The sequence below is a fragment of the Rattus norvegicus genome, chromosome 1 (assembly GCF_036323735.1).
Source record: "Rattus norvegicus strain BN/NHsdMcwi chromosome 1, GRCr8, whole genome shotgun sequence".
NCBI classification, from domain to species: domain Eukaryota; kingdom Metazoa; phylum Chordata; class Mammalia; order Rodentia; family Muridae; genus Rattus; species Rattus norvegicus.
The window spans coordinates 165,803,350-165,817,738 of record NC_086019.1 but is presented as its reverse complement, the minus strand read 5'-3'; the positions used below and the strand labels follow the sequence as shown (position 1 = coordinate 165,817,738).

At 42.8% G+C, this 14,389-nt stretch overlaps 1 protein-coding gene across 5 annotated transcripts in view; it reads left to right on the top strand.

Moving 5' to 3' along the window:
- Rnf121 (ring finger protein 121) overlaps positions 1 to 14,389 on the top strand; it is a 69,477-nt gene that overhangs the window by 41,094 nt on the left and 13,994 nt on the right. For 4 of the 5 annotated variants that reach the window (XM_063262825.1, XM_063262826.1, XM_063262824.1 and 1 more), the window contains 3 exons: positions 5,118 to 5,272; positions 8,825 to 8,932; positions 12,888 to 13,008. In XM_063262825.1, coding sequence (XP_063118895.1) covers positions 5,118 to 5,272; positions 8,825 to 8,932; positions 12,888 to 13,008 — 384 coding nt within the window. The remainder of the gene's footprint in view (positions 1 to 5,117; positions 5,273 to 8,824; positions 8,933 to 12,887; positions 13,009 to 14,389) is intronic. The other variant, XM_063262829.1, reaches the window with a different exon arrangement.

Here is a 14,389-nt window from a genome sequence, read left to right as displayed (position 1 = left end):
GTGCTCTTAACCTTTAAGCCATCTTTCCAGGCTCAAAACCTGATTCTTAATTACTTTTTTCTCAAAAGCCTTAGGAAATTACTATCTCCCACCTGCCACAGTGGCTTCTACTTCAGATATCCTTAATGGCTGCCTGTGTCCTTGGATCTCATGTCCTTTAAAAGCCTCCTTTTGTTGGTCATTTCACCATCTAACCTCCCCTGCCTTTCAGGGTTCCTCCACAAACTGATGGTAGGGAGGCTGCCAGGGACACAGCAGATCTGGACTGGAAGCCTCCTCCAGGTCAGACTGGCTTTCTGGCTTCTCTGTGGCTCAGTTTGCATCATCTCTTCAGATTCTAATATTGCTTACTCCTTAACTCCCTCAGGGATGTTAGGGGAAAGGAGAAGTGTATGCCTGGAAAAGTATCTATGCTATTTTTAAAGATCTCCAAGGAGCTTTCATCACTTCTGTCTGTTACCAAATATAGTTTGTTTTCAGGCCCCACCCCCTAAACAGCTGCTGCTTCTGGGGCGATGAGCAGCAGCAGGCTTTTCCACCTGGGACTCTGTAGAGTAATGTAGGGTTTTTCCCCTATAGACCTAGGCATTAAGAGGATTACTTGGATCCCATTTCTATGAGAAGGAAATGCAATAAAACAGCCTTCAGCTGTCATACACATTGGGCCATTTGCAAGCTGTCTTCCACCATAGGCTTTTCTCCTACCTTTTCCTCAAAGACCAACATGCCGTACATGAGAGAGCATGGGCCTGAAGGATACCATTAGACAAAGATCATATAATGCCTCCCTTGGGAAGCTTTTATTGGTTCGCCCCACTGTGAGTGAAGTGCTCTCTTGTGTACTTTGTTGACCATCAGGGCTTATGCCATTCTAGAACTTTTTTTAATTTTTTTTATTTACATTTCAAATGTTATTCTCTTTACTGGTTTCCCCTCCACAAACCCCCATCCCATCCCCCCTCCCACCTGCTTCTATGAGGATGCTCACCCACCACCCACTAGAACTTACTTTGAATTAGTTAAGTTTTTGTTTTTCTTCAATAGAGGCTCTATTATTCATGTTGCATTCCCATGCTAACTAAATTAACATGTTGTTCAGTAAGTGTTTTTGCCGCTTGACTATTTGGAGAGGGGACAGCTTGGGAAAGAAGCCGTAGTTCTAAGTAAGATACCAGTCTTAGGACAGTGCTAGTAAATTCAGCACCCCTCTAAAAGACAAGAGTTGGATCCAGATGTACAAAGAACACAAGATTTTTTATTTTTATTTTTTTATTTTTTTCGGAGCTGGGGACCAAACCCAGGGCCTTGCGCTTGCTAGGCAAGCACTCTACCACTGAGCTAAATCCCCAACCCCACAAGATTTTTTTTAAAGGTCAATAGTATATGATAGTGAAGTGATGGTTGCCTCTGGAAATAAAGATGGACATAGCTAAGGGTGCTAACCACTTCTCTACACTATAGACTATTCTAACAAAATACAGTCTTGCCAAGTCATAGATATGACTGGATGCATCTGCTTATTGGCCCTATAGAGGTCTTTGTAATGGTCAGCCTTTTCTGGGTCCCTTTCCCATGCTTAACATCCAGTGTTTTCAGCTGCTTTACAGGATTCTATTTCCAGATGTTTTATAACCCTAGTAACTCGTATGGTCATGCTACTTTGCCAGTGTTCTTTGTAGCTAGTCAGATGCTTAGACCCAATGCCAAGGCCCCAGTGCCAGAGCAGAGAACTTTTGAGTGAGCTTTTAGTTAGGCAGCCTGAGGTCGCCATGGCTTTTGGGCAGTGGTCTTGACAACTGAAAGCCCAGAACACGTTTTTCATGAGCCTCTCTTAAGTTACTCTTAATATCCTATGCTGGGGCAGTCTGGAGGTTTCTTTGCTTCATGTTAAGCGTATTGATTGATGGACATCCCATCTACAACCCTAGAAATGGCTGTTCATTTTCAGTTGTGTTCTTTGTATTTCCATGGTGATTGGCTGCATCTTTGCTCTGCCCTAAGCTATTTGCTGTCCATAATTTAGTAAGCAAGTATTTTGTGCTTTTAGGCATTTAGAGATCATGGTATCTTGACTGAATTGTTAATATTTAATTGTTAGTAACTCATTTCTTAATTCTAATTAGCGTTGCCCACAACCTATTTAGTTCCTTTGTTTGGCAGAATTCTACAAAGTACAAGTTCTTCAGCACTGAGATTTTTTTCAGCCCTTGATGTGTTCGTGTTGATTTGTTTCTGGTGGTACCTTGTCCTACATTATATGTGAAAACCATGTGTTTTATGACACATCATTGTGTAGTGCATATTCTTTGTGAAATTAGGAGCAAAACCCAAGTTCAGCGATTAATAGTTTCCCCTGCCCCCACTCACTTTACTACTGTGCAACAACAGGCACTATTTCTCCTGTGTGCCCTTCAGACTTTTGCTGCTCCCAAATTCAATCTTATTGGGAACCCATTTTCTACCTGGTTTTTCCAGAAAGATTTTTCATTTTTTGGTTTTGTTTGGGTTTTGGTTTTACTTCCTCCATACTTTTAAAGTTTCTAGCCAGGTGATGCCTTTAGTCTCAGCACTCTGGAAGCAGAGGCAGGTGGATCTCTGTGAGTTTGAGACCGGAGTAGTCTGTAGAGTGAGTTTCAGAACAGCCAAGGCTACATACACAGAGAAACCCTGTCTTGAAAAACAAGCAAACAAATAAATGCAGGAACTGTGAAGAGCAAAGGTGCCTCTTCCCAGCTTTAGTGTGGGTGTAGGTGTCCGAGCCCCAGCTTGGCTTGCAGTTGTTTGGTGTCTTTTCTTGGCTCTTCCCTTCTCAGTGTCTCTTAGGCCAGCACCTGCATCCTAGTTTAGGTAGCCATTTGTTGGTACATTCTGTTGTGTCTGTACTTTTAATCTGAGGCCGGCCTGGGTCAGAGTGCTTCACTACAGGGTCAGTTGTGGGTTCCAGTGCAGTAGAATTGAGACTCAGGCTGTCTTGAACATGGGCGCCCACACATACTAGGCCAGCACTTTACACCTGATCTGCATCCCTTGCCTTCTCTCTGTGTTAATCTATAAAATAATACTGAGACACTAAGGCAGGGACTTGGGAAGGTGGTTCAGTGATTACATGTTTGTCTGGCAAGCACAAGGACCTGAGTTTGGATCGCCAGCCTCTGAAACCCTAAAATTGGGTGTGGAGATAAATGGATCTCTGAGGACCACTGACTAGGCAAAAAAGTGAGCTTCAGGTTCATTGAGACTCTGATCAGAGAATAAGGCAGAAGAGAAGATAGGGAAGATACTGGGTGTCAGTCTCTGGCTTCCTCCATGCTTATATCCCAGCATGCAGTCCCACACACATACACATCCCACACACATACACATCCCACACACATACACATCCCACACACATACACACACATTAAGGTATTAAGAACAAAGGCTTCAATATGTATGAAAATGTATCAAGATGGGCAGGAACAGTTCCTAGCATGTACAACATCCAGGGTTCCATTCCCAGCATTCCATAGAGCAGGTAGAACAATCCCAGCACTAGGGAGATGGAGACAAGGGGATTAGAGAGTTCAAGATCAGCCTGGCTAAATGAGACCCCGACTCAAAACAGTTATCGTGAAACCCATCCCTCTGTATATGAACTGAATGTGTGTGTGTGTGTGTGTGTGTGTGTGTCTATATCTATATGTATATCTATATCTATATACTGCATGTGAGGAGTAGCTATAGACTAGTCAGCTCAAGCTCCATCCAGGCTTTACTGCCCACTGTAGCAACAACAGTCTTGTAGCTCATGAAAGCTTGGAGTGTGCTGTCAATACACATCTAACTTCAAAGCCAAGAAAAGGAAAATGCTGTATTAAAATTTTTAGTATTTTGTGGTTGGGAACGTGTCTCACAGGTAGTATATACTGTGTTTCGTGTACAGGACCCTAGGTTCACTACCTAGGGCTAACTTTAATATTTTGTGCATATTGAAATTTAAATTAATATCATTTATTTTCTTTTTAATGTACAAAATAGAAGTCATTTGTTTGTTTTTCTATTTATTGAAACAGGATCTTACTATGTAGCTCAGGCTGACCTCAAACTCAAAACTCTCAGGAATTTGCCTGCCTCTCCCTCCTGAGTGCTGGGTTTAAAGGCGTGCCACCCTGCTGGGCTGTGAGAACTGTTGTACATTGGTGCTCTTTGGTAACAAACACAAGGTAATGCTCTGCAGGAAGGGGAAGAGAAGCAGTGGGGCTGGGCTGAGTACTGGGGACCAAAGCTAGGGTCTCAGTGCTCAGCAGCACTTTACTGCTGAGCTACAGTTACCTCAGACCGCTTTCACTGTTTTAAGACAGGCCTTGAGGATGGGCCTCTCCGCTAGGGAATTTTACTTCAGTCTAGTCTTCCTTTGCTTTGAATTATTTGTCCAAATTTGCTGATACCTTTGTGTACCAGTACCCGGCACTGTGCTGTGCGCAGTAAATAGTTGAATATAGCTAGTCACTACCCAAGAGTAATTCAGAGCCCGTCTCAGGTAGATGAGCACTGAGGTGACGGTGGAAGGAAAACGCTTTGGGGCACTAGGAATTACAACTAATTCTGATCGGCAGGGAGACCAAAGGTTTCACATGTGCTAGAAGGTGAAAGGGAGGCAGGAAGACTGTAGCCCAAAGGGAACAGCTTGACTTGAAAGTATAGGGGATGGGGCCAGTCGGTTCTACCTAGGTGTCTTCTGTTTTTCCTTATAGGTGTGGGAAACTAACAAAGAGGTTGGAAAAGTGGGGTAAGAGATCGCAAGAACTCGATGAAAAGGAAAGACTATATCTAGGACATAGTTTAATGAAGGATACAGTGGGAGAGTCAAGCCTGGTGTCAGCTTTGTAATTTTGGTCACCCTAGTTGAGTTATGCTTACAAAAAGTTGAAATGTGACTGGGTGTGGTGGCACATGTCTTTAATCTCAGCACCTAGAAGGCATAGGCAGACAAATCCATGTGTGTTCCAAGCCAGGTAGGGCCACATAGTTGAGATCTGTTTCAAAACCACAGCAGCATTGGGCTAAACATGCAACCTTCTGGACAGGAGCTGCCGAGGGAGCTGGCTAGAGCTGAAGTGCCTGTGTTTGTGTTTCAGATGGTGACCCTCTTTCAGATGTGGGTTGTTCCCCTCTATTTCACAGTGAAGCTGCATTGGTGGAGGTTCTTGGTGATCTGGATCTTCTTCTCTGCTGTCACAGCCTTTGTCACCTTCCGAGCCACACGGAAGCCTCTGGTACAGACAACCCCAAGGTGAGAATTCAGGAAAGGAGAGGAACCTGCTTTCTTCCTTTTTTAAGATTTAATTTTAAAAATTTGATGTGTTTTGAGTGTTTTGTCTGTGAGTATGGTAAGTATACTGCTTGCATGCATGTAGCGCCCACAGAGGCCAAAAGAGGGCACTAGATGACCTGGAAGTTACAGACTTGTGACCTATGATGTATAAACTAAATTTGGGTCTCCAACAAAGCCAGTAGACGCTCTTAATTTCTGAGCCTTCTCTCCAGCCCCCAGGCCTGGATTTCTTGAAGCAAATGATCTGGGAGAAAGATGAATTTCTAATGAAAACAAAGGTTTTTTTTTGTTTGGTTGGTTTTTTTGTCTGCCAAAGTGAGTTGGTGCAGGGCCTCTCTAAAACAAGCTGACTGGGAGAGCCTCTCCCCTAGATCCACAGGTTCAGATATTTCCCTGTCCTTCACTTGATGCTATACGTCAAGACCTGTTGGTGTTTCAGACACACACACACACACACACACACACACACACACACACACACACAGAGAGAGAGAGAGAGAGAGAGAGAGAGAGAGAGAGAGAGAGAGAGAACACACAAATAAGCCTTTGTGATCACTGCAGTCTCATTTCAATATCCTTTTCAGTAACCCTTCTCCGAGCTCTGAATTGGATTTCCCATTGTATTTTCTATTAAGACCCTGCAGTTTGCCATCACAGTTTACAACAAAATGTTATTTTGAGTATTTGTCTCCCCAACTAAGCTATGAGATCAGGACCCACACCCCTGTGCTGGTCACTGTATATCCAGGCCTTGCCACGGGGTCTGGCACATATTAGATTACACTGGCTTTGTGCTGAATGAATGAAATCAGTAAATTTGCAGTTTTGTGATGATAATACTTCCTTTCTATGTAAGAGAGCTACTATCTCTATAGTTCTTTGTTTTACCCGAATGTATTTCTTGTTCGTTCAGTCCTCCCAACCAGCTTGTGAGGTCTTTTAAGATCCATACCTGACAGAAAAAGATATTTTTCTCATTCATTCATTCATTCATTCATTCATTCATTCGACAAGCACCTGCTATGTGCCAGGGCCTTTGCTGAGCGCTGGGGATAGCTGGATAAGACATGGTCCCTACCCTCAAGGAGTGCTCCATTTAATGGAGGAGAGGGTGGAGAAAGCACCTGTTGGAGTGCATTTGGTGCCGTGAGAGGTGCCCATGGGCTTAAGCCTGTGAGGTGAGCTGGTCATCCTGACTGGGTCTCCTGGCTTGCAGACTGTGTTGTGTGCCCTATTTACTGTACCTGTCTTTCTCACCTGCGAGTGTCACTGAGAGTGGTGATGGGGATCTGAAGCCTCTCCCTGGCACCTCTCCCGGCCAGGAGAGTGGCACAGGAGCTAATGTCCAGTGCACATGAGGTTGTACACTGGGCATGGTAACTTGTGAGCACTTAGACCTCACCTTTCCACGCCTGGAACTTTTCATCCCTAAACGTGTGATAAATGCTCAACTTCACATAAAGTGATTTTCCAAATAAAAAACACACTCTCACATGTGACTGACCAAGTGCTGGGCATGGTGGTATAGGCATGAGTCTCAAGGAGACATGTTGGTGAGTTTGAGGTCAGACTTGGGCTGCAGTGAACCAGTTCAAGGACAGCTTGGGTTACATATAATGAGATAATTCAGCCAGTAAAGATGCTTCTTGCTTAAGCCTGCTGACCTGTTTGATCCCCAGAACACAAATAAAGGTAGGAGAGCACCCACTCCAAAGTTACCCTCTGACCTCTACGTATGCGCCGCACTTACATGAAGTTACCAGTGGCAAACACTATTAACATCTAGCTAAAAACGATTGAAATATTATTAGTAATGTGAAAGATTGTCTTATATAAATAAAATTGATGGTGGGTGCTTCTTAGTTTTATAAATGCTACATTTACCCATGTAACTTTAATGAATATATTATAAGAAATAGACTTTATACACCTCACCTCACCACACCACACTGCACCACAGCACAGTGAGAAAGAAAGCTTGCTTTTCCCATTTGTGCAAAGAAGTGAACTTACTTGGGAAATATGATTTCACTTATCTGAGTTTATTCACTAAAAGCTTACTAATCCAAGATTAATATTAGAAGACCATTAGTAATCCAATAATTAAAATCCCATGCCTTTTCTACTGTCTTTTTCCCTTATGATCATTGTAAACACTACATAGCATAGCCATGTGTGGTTTTGCTTGCAATCCTACAATATGACTGAGGCCTTTCCCTAGCCTGAGCAGTCTGGTTAGCCAAGTGTCCATCCTTGGGTCTAGGAGAGATGCAGTGAGTCAGCTCTCAGGAAGAAAGAAAGCTTGACCTAGTTATCCAAGCGAAGTACTAAACTGCTCATTTGTTACTACCTCAGGATGGTTAATGATTGAATTAGGGTTACTGTTGCTGTAATAAAACACCATGACCAAAGCAACTTGTGGAGGGAAGGGTTTATTTGGCTTATACTTCATCAAAGAAGTCAGGACAGGAGCTCAAGCAGGGCAAGGACCTGGATACAGAGGCAGTGGAGGAGGACTGAGTACTGCCCTGTTCCCATGGCTTGCTCAGCCTGCTTCCTTATAGAATCTACAACTCCCAGCCCAGGCATGGATCTATAGAGACAGTAGACTGGTCTCTTCCCCCATCAATCACTAATTAAGAAAATGCCAACGCCCTATAGGCTTGCCTACAGCTTATCTTATGGAAGCATTTTCTCAATCGAGGTTCCCTCTTCTCAGGTGACTGTAGGTTATATCAGTTTGATATAATGCCATCTAGCTCAGTGACTCCTGGTGTCAGGGTCCACTTGCAGCATTTATTTATAGAGGTCAGGTTCTCACAGATTCATCTCTCCTTCCTGACTCCTGCTGGGCTCAGCATTCAGATTCCACATCGCTCATCACTGAGCCGTGGGTACATGGCCTATCCTCATCGTTGTAAAAAGCCCTACTCTGCCCCACCAACACAAAGCATACACATTAATTCAGGGGTATTGTTTGAGTGCCTTCCTCATTTCTTCTATAAAGAAATATGTCATTTCAGAAGCAGATTCACGAGATGTCATTCCTGTATTATTTCCATATGGACAGGAGCAAAGTTGTAGTCAGAGAAACCAGACCCAGGCACAAAGTCTATTTCTACTTCATCTGCTCATGTCTGTGCTGACAACAGCCTTTTCATGCTGTGTTCTGAAGGTTTTTAGTTTTTTACTTCCTTACCCAACTTAAATTTACAAGGGCAGAACTGGCTTAGGTCAGCTGTGCCTTATTTTTAGAGGGTTTTTTGGGGGGGAGTGGGGGTTGGGGGGTAGGTCCACAAAGCTACAAAGCATTCTTGGGATATGATGATTTAGGGGTGTTTCTACAATTGAGGGTATAAACAGCTTTGATAGTAACTGAGTTGCCCAACAAATCCTGAACATTGAACTTGATGTCCCGTGTAAGTGAGAAGAAGGGTTTCTGGTGACTGAGTGGCCTTGAGGCCACCGTTCTGTGCCAGCTGTACTAACTCTTTATTTCCTTCCTTCCAGGTTGGTTTATAAATGGTTCCTGCTAATCTATAAGATCAGCTATGCCACTGGCATTGTTGGCTACATGGCTGTCATGTTTACCCTCTTTGGTCTTAACTTATTATTCAAGTGAGTACCTTTGCTTTTACATTTTTTTTTTATGTATTTGGGGAGGAATGGCTAGAGGTCTGGGTACTAAGAAAGAGAACGTGGCACTGGGTAGCGCCCTCTGTGCCATTTTGCTGGCAGAAAGTTTCTGAATATCAAGAAAGGCAAGAGTCCCAAAACATTGTTTGTATTTTCCAGCAATTGGTATTCAGTGGAAGAGTTTAACAAGAGTAACTGTAAAAACCAGTTTCCCATAATTGTATCCCCTAAGAAAAGTTTTCATCTTTGTACACTACTCTGCCTGACTAGACCAGGGATTAGTAAACTTTACCCTTTCGTTCAAATCAGCCTGTCATGTGGTATAATGAAACAGGTTTTTTTCATTTGTAGTCCAGACTGACCTCAGATTTGGGTTCCTCCTGCTCAGCCTTCTCCATGCTGCGATCGTAGGCTTGTACCACCCACACTTAGAACATAGTCATTCATGTAATTTGTTAATTGTCTGAAACTGATTTTGCACTCAAGCAACAACAGAGTTGAATAGAAGTGACAGAGACTAATTGGGCCATAAAATCTAAAATATTTATATGGTCCTTAACAGAAAAGGTTTGCAGATTCTTAGGCTAGACAGCTCACCCCTGTGAGCTTAACCAGCCACGATGGCAAGGATATACACAGGTCCACCTAGAAGGATACAAGAGAGAAAGCACAACACAGAGCACTACAGGGACCTTCATGTAGTCTGACAACCCAGGGGTGAGAGACTGAGTCCTCACTGATGAATGGGGGCAACACCTTAGCCTAGAAGCCCCACCCCTCCAGGAACACATTCTGCCCCATGAGTATCTCAGTCCACAGGTAGAACCACCTGTACTACCCTTTCGTGCTTGCCAGACTTCAGGGAAGTAGTTCTAGAATGGTATCTAGAAGTAGTCCTGCTCCATTGTTGGTCATGTGGGTCCTTTCATTTAGTACTATTGTGGTCAGCATGTCTTTTGTTCATAAGGGCACAGCCCTAGCAATGAGGGCTTGTTGCTTTTTGCTTCCTATTGTCATAGGCCTTCTATGCACTAGGTTTCAGGCCATCCTACCACAGATAAGCTGATGTCAAGCAGTCCTGAGCAAGGTTAGAGACTGGAGAGTACAGTGATCCAGTATACCAGGACAGGGTGAAGTATGGTTACCTAGATGAAATAATTAATATTGACTGTGGGCTGTAGATCAAGAACAGTCCCGAGCCAGACCTGGTGATGTGTGCCTATAATCCCAGTTACTCATATTTCTTAGCAGAAATATTCATCCTGGCTCAAACTTAAAAGTAAAGAACGGTTTGGGGACTCAGCTTTAGTGGTAGAAGGCCTAGATGGGCAAAGTGAAGAAAAAGAGGAGTCCCATGTATGGGGCAGGGACTAAAGATCAAGTCTTAATTATAACTGGGAAGACTTAGTTACTGTTCTAGTGCTGTGAAAAGGCACCATGACCAAGGCAACTCTTACAAAGCATTTAGTTGGGAGCTGTTTACAGTTGTAGAGGGTAGTCCATTTAGTTCATTAATTATTATGACAGGTATGGTGCTAGACCAGTAGCTGAGAGCTTTATATTCCTGGTCTGTAGACAGCAGGGCAGAGAGCAAGAGTTAGAGCGAGCGTGAGAGGGAGAAGAAGAAGAAGAGAGGGAGAGGGAGGAGACAGACAACTAGCTTGGGCTTTTAAAATCTCAGAGCCCACCCCCAGTGACACACCTCTTCTAACAAAGCCACACCTCCTAATCCTTCCCAAACAGTTTTACCAGCTGGGGACCAAGCATTCAAATATAGGAGCCTTTGGAGGCCATTCTCATTCAAACTACCACAGTCACTTACCTCTCAGTACAAATAAACCTAAGTAATATGTTATAGAGTGAGTGCACACTCCGAGAATTTTTTCTTCCAGGAGGAAAATAGGATGGAAGAATAAACAGGCTCCAGAAAGGCTTAGGATTCATCCCTTTAGACTCTAAAACATGTCTTCAACAGAGCTATGTAAATGTATTTTTATTCTCCTGAAGTAATCGTCATCTGGAGGCTTCCTGTCTCAGTCTGCTAACCTAGATCTAACCCTGGAAGCTTCAAGCCTTTGTACAATCTTCTCTCGGCCAAGAATGTTTTCAGCCACTGAAATTTACTGCTGAATAACCTTACCCTTTCCTAGGTCTTTCTGATCTCAGGCTAACTGATTCAGTTTTGCTTCTCTCTCAGGCTCTCCTGAATTCTCTGCTTGGCCTTAAACTAACTCTGGCAATCTGTTCTAATCTTTTGGCTCCTTTCCATTCTCTGGCTTGTTCTGTCTTCGTCTGTAGTTAGCTTGTTTCTCTCTGTAAACTTTTTTACTATAACTGTTCAGTCAAACTGCCACCTTCCTTTTCTTTTCTTTTCTTTTTCTCTTTTTTTTTTTTCTTTTTTTCAGAACTCAGGACCGAACTCAGGGCCTTGTGCTTGCTAGGCAAGCGCTCTACCACTGAGCTAAATCCCCAACCCCCACCTTCCTTTTTCTTAACTGCCCCTTAAGTAGCTTCCCTTTCTCTCTTCTCGTGAGAGTTGGGTATATCCAATTCTTTCAAATCTTTCTCTGACTCCTCACTTTGTCTGCCACTTTGAAACATGGGTGCTTCTACAAACTAACTTTACCCTCTTTGTTTGTGATTAAAGGTGTGTGCTAAGGGCTTGTCTGTCAGTCAGAGGGATTAAGTGTATTCTCAGGGATGAACCACACCACAACTAGCAACAGATTTTTTTCAATAAATAACACAGTCTCGGGTTATACAGTACAATCAAATACCCGCAATAAGAAAGAAAAAGTTCACGATCTTGAGTATTTTAATTCTATGTTTATGAATGTTTTGCATGCATGTGTACATGCAACAGCCTAGAGAGGCCAGAGCAGAGCCTTGAATTCCTTAGAGCTGGTGTTTCGGTTCTAAGAAACTGAACCCTAGTGTTCTGAGGAACAGTCAGTGCTCCTAACTGTGAGCACTGGACTCTTAGGCTGTTGATTAGGTTGGTTGAGGTAAATGAGCGATAACTAAATCAGGAAGTTAATACTGCAAGGCCGATAAGCAGATCCTTTCTGTGAAAATTATATCTTAGAACTATAAGTCAATACATAGTTAGTTCTTTGTAAAAATATGTTAGCAAAGATAGTTTTTGACAGTATAGACTCTAAACTGTACAATATTGGTCCTTGGAGTTTTAAAACTGTTACTAGAATCCATATTTTCTTAGTAAATAGGCTTGACCCAAAATTTAACTTTGATGACATTATACCATGTATGTACTTACAGAGCTATTCTATAGTAACAAATATGTAAATACTTACTAATTTTATACATCCCCCAAAACTATATTTGATTAACTCTTTTTTTAGAAGGCCAAATGTAAATATAGTAGGTTACATGGGAGCGTAGAGAAAACCTAAGCTGTTACGTGCAGTATTTACAGGTAAAGAGAGAAAATGCCTACCCTGTCATGTGCTGCTTCCCTGGAGGCCCAAGGGCACATTTCACTTATGTGGGATACTTTGTGCAATTGCTGCCAGTTCACGCATTCCTAAAAGAGAGTCCCCTAGCAGCAGATAGAGGGTCATTTTAGTCTGCCTTGGATCTACCCAGGTCATAACTGTCCTGCCTGCCCATGGATGTTCAGCCATGTCAGTTTGCCACTCAAGAGTTGTTGAGGGGTTGGGGATTTAGCTCAGTGGTAGAGCGCTTGCCTAGGAAGCGCAAGGCCCTGGGTTCGGTCCCCAGCTCCGAAAAAAAGAACCAAAAAAAAAAAAAAAAAAAAAGAAAGAGAGTTGTTGGATCTGTGCATAGTTTACTGACTCTTGCCTTCGCTTTCGAGAAATCCAACTGGGTTTAGGCTTTACTTTGAGTGTCCTTAAGCAGTAATGCAAAGCAGTTGTATCTCAGGGCAGGTCTTACTGCCATGCTGCTTCCCCTGCAGGATTAAACCAGAAGATGCAATGGACTTTGGTATCTCTCTTCTCTTCTATGGCCTCTACTATGGAGTTCTTGAGCGAGACTTTGCAGAAATGTGTGCAGACTATATGGCATCAACCATAGGGGTAAGCTCATCTCTGCTTTGTTTTTATTTTTATTTTATTTTATTTTGTTTCATTTTGAGATAAGGTCTTACTGTGTATGTAGCCCTGACTTGTTCCTTGGACGCAGAATTCTCCTGTCTCAGACTCTTGAGCACTGGGATTACATGTTCATTCCACCATACCCTGTTATCTGTGCTCTTAACACTCCTCCTTGTTACCTCCAAATTGTTCAGACTAGCATCAGATCCTTGACGCAAGGCACTAAGATGAGCTAAGCCACATAAAACTTTGAGTCAACATAGGAAAGAAATGATTTACCCAGTCAGATTTGTTAAGTTACATTCACTTAACAAATGCTTTTTCAATGCTTCATATGTGCCTGGACCCTGTACTGTATGCTGGGCAAGGTACCTGAAAATAAAACATGTACCCTGAGGAACTATTGGTAGTTCATTCTGCTAGTGAAGAGGTAGTTATTTTGCTCAGTGGTGTAGCCACTGGGAACTTTTCCAAGGGTCAATGACCCATTATTTATACAGATATCACTAATTAAACTCAGCGGGTCCTACACATAAAATCTGAATATAAAAGTAAAGTAGGCCCTTGCCCCAAATAACTCTACTCACTAATGAGAAAGGTAAATATTAAAGTAATACACAAACATAAAATGTATTAAGTATCATGAAGGAAAGGTGTACGATGCCATGCATACATGTGGTACTGACACATTTGACCTCATTGAGCTCCAAGATGGCTTCCTCAAAACAATGACTTTTAAGCTGACTTTGACAGGAGTAAGTGGTGACGCATGCACTGAACAGAGGAAATAGCACCATAAGAGTACTGTCAGCCAGACTAAGTGTGGGCAGGGTTTTTGTATATGTGTACTCACACGCGCGCACACACACACACACACACACACACACACACACACACACACACACACACACACACACACACTCATGTAAGCACATGTCTTTCAAAGCCAGAAGACAACCCTGAATGTTGTTCCTCAGGAACCATCCCCCTTGTTTTTGAGTAGGGTCTATCCTTGGCCTGGGCTTGCTGATTTGGCTAGACTGGCTTGCCAGCAGGGATCTTTCTCTACCACCCCAATGTCAGGATTATGAGTGTGTATCACATCTGGTTTTGTGTGTAGTGAATATACCTGCTTTTGTGTGTGTGTGTGTGTGTGTGTGTGTGTGTGTGTGTGTGTCTGCAAAAACCAGAGGTCAACCTGAGGTGTCCTTCCTTATCATTTTACATTCTATCTATTCTTTTTATTACTATTGCCATTGTTTTTTGAGACAGGATCTTTCTATTATATAGCTCTGGCTGTCCTGAAACTTGATAGTGTAGTTTTCTTCCTTCTCATTTTGTATATGTACATCTATGTGTATGT